Source organism: Lolium rigidum, chromosome 5 (assembly GCF_022539505.1).
Source record: "Lolium rigidum isolate FL_2022 chromosome 5, APGP_CSIRO_Lrig_0.1, whole genome shotgun sequence".
Lineage (NCBI taxonomy): Eukaryota > Viridiplantae > Streptophyta > Magnoliopsida > Poales > Poaceae > Lolium > Lolium rigidum.
In genome coordinates, this window is record NC_061512.1 from 117,581,704 (window position 1) to 117,588,315 (window position 6,612).

The window sequence follows — 6,612 nt, forward strand, 5'->3', positions numbered from 1 at the left end:
CGAAACAATAAAGACGGTATTGTCAGTTACCCTAGCTAGCTTAGCTATAACTAGGCGCTTGTTTTGTTTTGCCATCTTAAAGCTAGAGCCGATCATGGATCCTAATCTAGTCGTGTTATACACATGTGATAATGTGAGTGCGTGTGCATGTCCGTTCCATCTCAAATTAAACTCCTAAAATATCGCCGTGTACATCAACCCAACCCGTGCCCGTGTTCTACTAGCTCTTGTTTGTCCCTCACCGTGGTTTGCAAGTTGCGAACTCACGACACCACTTGCTGGGTTATAAATAGCTCCTCCTCGCCACCGCGAACACCAACACTCGCACCCATTCGCTAGCTCCCCAAGCCACTACCACACTATTTCTCCAAGCTTCGTACAGTTCTTCTCCTTCGACAGCTCGGCGTAGTTGAAGCGAGAAAATCGATAAGGATGACGAGACGCTGCTGTACCTCGTCGGCGCCGCCGCTCGCTGCTCTTGCCCTGCTTCTCCTCCTCTGCTTCTCCCACTGCGCGGCCGCCGCTCGCCTCTTCCCTGCCAGTACTGCTCCTCTCCAAGGTAGCACCACCACCACCTATGCTTTCTTCACTTGTGTTATTACATAATCTTCGACTTCTAAATCCGATTACCTGCCCATGTGAACTGATGGAGCTGTATTTCTGCAGACATGGGCGTCATCGACGTCAAGGCGGCCGGCGCTACGTCAGACGGGCTAGCAGTGCTTCCTGCGGAAGGTATCAAGGTCGGCAATGGCGAAGAGGCTGTCCTGGAGATGACGGAGGATGTCGAGGCGGAGGAGGCAGCGTGCGAGGAGGGGATCAACGGCGAGGAGTGCATGCAGAGGAGGCTGCTCCACGACGCGCACCTCGACTACATCTACACGCAGCGCAAGGGCAGGCCATGAGCAGGCAAGCGCTTCCTTGGAGCTGTGGATGCTGGGCATCAAGTTGACACGAGGAATCGTCTGACGAGATGATCGTGATTTTAATCATATCTTATCTACTACCTGTTGTTTTGGCCATGTACGTCCGTGCCGTGGACCGTGGCCCGTTCATCTAGGAACATATTCGTATGTGATGTGAGTCTGTTTCCGCATCGATCGTCGGGTTGTACATCACTAATAGTAGTTAGTAGTCTGCTAGTAATATAAGTACTAAATGGTATGGCCGTCTTCTTCTTCAAGTATCTTTGTCTCATTTTTTGCTACCAAGCTTGCTACAGTTCAGACTTCGGATGGTGAACTGAAGGTGGTGAACATCTACTACATCTCTATCTAGCAACGCTAGACTGGTTAATTTCCTGGCTAGTTTAGGATTGATTAGTACTTCAGTCCTCTGGTTAGTGGCTTGGCATGATGATTGATGTGAAGCTGTGAATGAACGAACAAGCGCGTATCCGTACTTGTGCTGACTATATTAAAAGAGTACATATACTTGTATAGATGCAGACGCACTTGCATTTGTTTTGTGCTGCATGTCTGTCGGCCTGCCTGCCTGCCCGTATATCTGTCTGTCGTCTACCTCTGTCTGCCTGCGAGACCGTGACGACCCCTGTCTGAAACCTCTGAATCCATGCCGTCCAAGCCTCCAAGCAAGTAGAATACTGTTTTCCTCTACCCTGTCGTCCCCAAGTCCAAGAGAACAACGAGTTGTTTTCTCAAGACTTGATCGATCTGTCAAATCGATCCATTAAGAATACTACTACAAGCTCATCGATCGATCGTATCTGCTCTGCAAGATTCCAAATGATGGGCATGCATGGAGGTGGGCGATCGAAGGAAGGGCGGCCACAGCTTTGTACGAGCAAAAGTCAACACCGGGCTGGGCAGCTACAGTTGGCTTTGATAAATCTGGGTGTGATCGGGAAAGGGCAGACACGCAAAGATGCTACCCACATGCGACGGCAATGATTCACACGCACAGTGCCTCTCCTCGCTGGTTAGGTTTTCTTTTCTGTCGCAAAGATGCTGTGGGAGCAGCGAAAGGCTTTGGGATGTGGCTCCCTTGGTCAAAAGTGATGGAGATCAAACATGGGATGGGATGATGGGGGGTACTAGCGCCATGGTGGTGCTTGCGAGGCCTAGCTACTTGCTCGAGGTAAGCTAAGACAGGTGCCGCTCCCGTGATCTGATGTTTATTGTGATCCTGTCCACCTCTTGCGTTGCTGCGGATAATGAACAGAGACACCGTGAGAGAGTCCATGTGGGTGAGCACTCATCCGAGCTTTCAAAACAACAGTGTTATCTGAAAGATATAAAACAAACAAAATCACATATGCAGATGATCGGGTATATATGTCTACTTTCTTGCAAAACTGTGAACTTTTGTTGCCTGCACAGAAATAACAAAAATAGAACACTGCTATTTTAACTTCTTTTATTGTCCTACGTTTCAGGAATCATACTGTTTTTGACCTTTGAGGTACACTACAGATCAATCAATTCTTTAACCAAACATCGCTAATACAGGCAATGGCGGAGCCACCCTAAGATTTGGCCCAACTCATATATCTTCCATATGAAATAAGAAAAAAAAACACAGCCTAAGTTAGGTTTGTCTCATCCTAGTAGAATAGGTTGGATTCCCCACTGCATACATGTAGGTCATTTAAATGGACGGAGCCAGAAAAAGCTCCAAGTCTGGTGCTAATACTGGCTTGGTGGTGCTAATCCCTATGTTTTCCATATTGACAGCCTTGAAATTCAAAGAATACTCCTTGCAGTGCAGCAGCTAGACTGGTGCTACAACACCGTTAGCATCAGACATGGCTCTGCCCCTGGTCGGTCATTCATGCATTGTAGCGCAAATATTCGACTTCTTATTCGAAAGACCTTGAAATTTCAAAACTTACATTTTCATTTTGTCGTTTAGTTAAGAAAGCACATAGGGTTAAATATAAATCTTTGGATGAATATAATTAGAACCTTGATATCGCAATTAGAAAACCTACTTAAGGCAGAAGGTTAGGTACTAAACAGGGAGGGATAGTCTATCCCATATTTGCATGACAGTAGGCTGACTTGCTCGCAGCATGGTGTTATAGGGGAAGAAGGAGAGTCGAAATTATTGTGTAGGATAGCCACGGATTACAATCACAATATGGTTGTCGACGGTTTAAACAATCTTCAGATATAACCACCTATATTCAATTTGATATTTGTTGTAATGTGTAGCCTCCACAACAAAGGCAGGTCATTGGTTTGTTTGGCTTCCCTTTATCCTGAGATTAGTTCATAGTTCCAAGACTATGCTGAAAAAAGAATCTTTTCAATATTGATAGCCCAAGCTTCGTACTCTCTATTTTACGGCCGGAGACAGTATGGTAAATCCAAATCCAATTCATGTTCACGACAATCTAGCAAAGGGCATCTCCAGCAGCGCCCAACCCATTTTATACACAAAATGTGTTTGTTTTGCTCCGTTCGGGTTGGGCCACGATCAGATTTGCGGGGGTGTACTTCCCCTTGTCCATTTGGATCGGCGGTAGACCCAACGGCCAAACCCATTTGGTCCGCATTGGCCTTTTGTTTTTTTCCCAATTCACCCAATCGGCTTAAATATGCATAAAAATAGCATAAAAGTTGAATATAGTGCTAAATAAATTACCACGAATTAGCGAATCACGTAGTTTACATGCAAATAGTACCTAATCATATGTTTCATAGGCAAACTAATATAGATATGTGAGATCAGGCAACACGTTGATGGATGCTCATTTGGGCTTTCTCAAAGCAAGCATGGTTTGTCGGATCCATGAGGCCCAAGTCAGCAAATATGATATGGTTCTGCTCTGCGAAAAATTTGGCGTCAGCCTCAGATGGCTTGGATTGCAAGAGCTCTATTTGTGAGATCAATGAAGCTAGCACATGTGCCCAATTTCTTCTCGCATCGCATCTCATCCCTCGTGGTATTTGCCTCCTCCTTATTCACCATCAAAATGTCTCATTCAATGCAAGGGCGCCTGAGATCGGTCTTGCTGGCCTTGTGGCCCTTGGCCGAGATACAGTGCCACCATTGACATTGCTTGGGCAACCATCTTCAAGATCAGTGACAAACAATGCATTGCACCTCCCTACCGATGTCGAGACCCTTTTTTATGTCACACTTGGGACAATCCTTGATCTCCATCGAAATTGTTACAACGTGAAGGCCTTGTTTTCATGACATGTCTTGAAGTACTCCAAAGCGAGGCGCACATACACATATGGAAACCATTAGAGACACTCACGTACGCCAATGTACATTGCCATGTTTAAATTGGTCGATATCTTACCATGTCAGCAACGTCGAGGCCACTCACGGCGTGCCCAACCACATGCTCGCTTGCACCACAAAATTTGTTGCACTTGCTTGGATGAACACCCATCTCGTTTGAATTGAAACTTGGCCTCGATTTCTAACAATTTGAAAATGAGCGAACATTCTACACTCATGTAAATCGGTAACCTTCCACCAGTATGAACATCTTTTTTGCTGGACACCGTAAATTGGATCTTGGATAATCGTCATCCAAGCCTCACAAAGGCAATAGTCCTCCTTGATCGTGGCCTCCAATCCTTTGGATTTTATTTAATGCACTGGCGTCGTCGTCACTATCTGCATCATCCTCATCGCTGGCATCATCATCCATCCACAAGGTGTTCATCTTGCTTGAACAATGGCTCCACATCAATATTGAAACCTTTTGTTGGGTCTCTTGCTCGGTGATGCATGTAAAATGCATACATGAACTTTGTACTTTATTAACCAGAATTCTCACATATTTGCAACATATATGATGATAATACCATGTTTTACATTGATTTACGGGGATTTACCGGTGATTCCCTTTATTGGTTTATAACTCTGCAGAACATGAAAGACCTATTTTCTAAAAAAAAATAGTATCACTGACCTATACGGAGTCAAATTGAGCTAGAATTTTGGGATGTCATTTTTTCACCAGAATAAGCAAGATGGGCTTTTGGACCAGACCTGTAGAGGCTTGAGGGCCAAAAGAGGCTAGGCTAGGGCGCGCCACCCGTCTCTTTTGGCCATCGATCACCCAATTCGCTTGATTCTTTCGCGAATCGACATATTTTGACCTAAAAACCACTATATATATGACCCCCGATGATTCTCTAGAGGATAGCGCCGCAGAAACAAAGAAACACAAAAATGGAGGCTGCAGATTGGAGGGGGGAAACTCCGCCGGAGGAATCTCCACCTTCTCCAACGTCTTCATCATCATCACCACGATCAAGAGGGAGTAGTCGACCTCTGGACTACGGGTTTGTGGCAGTAGCTTGATCTATTTCTCTCATGTTCTTCATAGTTCTTGGTGCCATATGAGCTGTCCAACATGATTATTGTTATATATGTAATACCTATGTGGTGGATTTTTATTCTATTATATTATGCTATGAGATTTGACTCTACTTTATATAAGATGTACTGATATATGCATATTATGTACCCCGTTCTTAAGTATTGGTTCTGATCCAACTTGTATGAAAGAACGTGTGTAGGGTGATGTGTGTGTTAGATGGAATAGAATGGTTTTAGTGATTGGATAGTGACAAAAAATTCATGATCTATTATGACTTTGCCTTTTCTTTTGCTATCTCACTAGGGATAATGTGAATGCATGTGCTATGTTCTTCATGTGACAAAAGTGATGGTCTTGTTTGTTCAAGGTAGCATTGTAAAGGTACATTGTCCCTAAGTGTGTTTTTGGTAATTAATGACAATCCTCTATGGACTAATATTTTCATTGTCTTTATATGAAGGAATATTCCATAGGTCTTTCTTGAAGTCCATATGTTGGATGCAAATGTTGATGCCATCTTATATTTACTAATTAGAGGCACCGTAAAAGTCTCCACGTTAATCCACATCATCAGAATAATTAAGACAATTAGATCTAAAATTTACGGTTAGGATTAGTCGAGGAAATTGTGATTTATAATGTACCATAAAATGTTACGTTGACACGAACGTCACATTAATCCTAGAAAATAAAAATTTCAGCGCATCCGCTTCCACAACCATCAGACGAATCATGAGATGAGACCTGCTGTCCCATGAACGTGAGGCGTCATATCCTTGGTCTCTTACAAACGGTAAAGATTCTCTATGTTAATTTTCCCAACAGAAAAACAGATCCTATATGTATATGTTAAGATCAATCACGTCTAGGTTAGGAAAAAATAATCTATAACAGGCTGCTGGCTCTCACATCCCCACGCAGCTGCCATGCACAGGTCGACGGAGATCATGGGCTCATGGCAGGTACTAGCTTCTCATGCGGCGCTATTTCTATGGCAATTAATCCGATTTTTAGCAGGTACTAGCTTTTCATGGCGACCCGATTTCTTCAGTCTCTAGCTGATACTAGCTTCTCATGGCACTATTTCAGTTGCGTCGACGGAGATCAAGGTGAGAAAAGATCGATTTTCATCTTATCGTGGCCAAATCCTGTTGGTCTTCTCCATCACGCTGCGCCAATACCGTATAAAAAAAATTCACCCAAGAAACAAGGAAAACTAATCTTCTCTTCATGCCAACCGATGCCATGCCGACGAGTTTCAGTCGGCAGCTGGATCGCCATCGCGTTCTCCTGGGTAAAGAAGA

The 6,612-nt window shown here is 44.1% G+C and overlaps 1 protein-coding gene across 2 annotated transcripts; it reads left to right on the plus strand.

The window, feature by feature from the left end:
- Positions 1–329: 329 nt before the first annotated feature.
- On the plus strand, positions 330–1,183 carry LOC124653920 (phytosulfokines 2-like). Of its 2 annotated transcripts, XM_047192978.1 has the most exons (3): positions 330–559; positions 667–910; positions 955–1,183. In XM_047192978.1, exons 1-2 carry the CDS (start codon positions 433–435, stop codon positions 903–905), a joined length of 366 nt encoding a protein of 121 aa, XP_047048934.1. In that variant the 5' UTR covers positions 330–432; the 3' UTR covers positions 906–910; positions 955–1,183. The 2 variants fall into 2 exon arrangements, with proteins under 2 accessions (XP_047048934.1, XP_047048933.1); XM_047192977.1 differs by having other exon boundaries at positions 667–1,183.
- Positions 1,184–6,612: the final 5,429 nt, after the last annotated feature.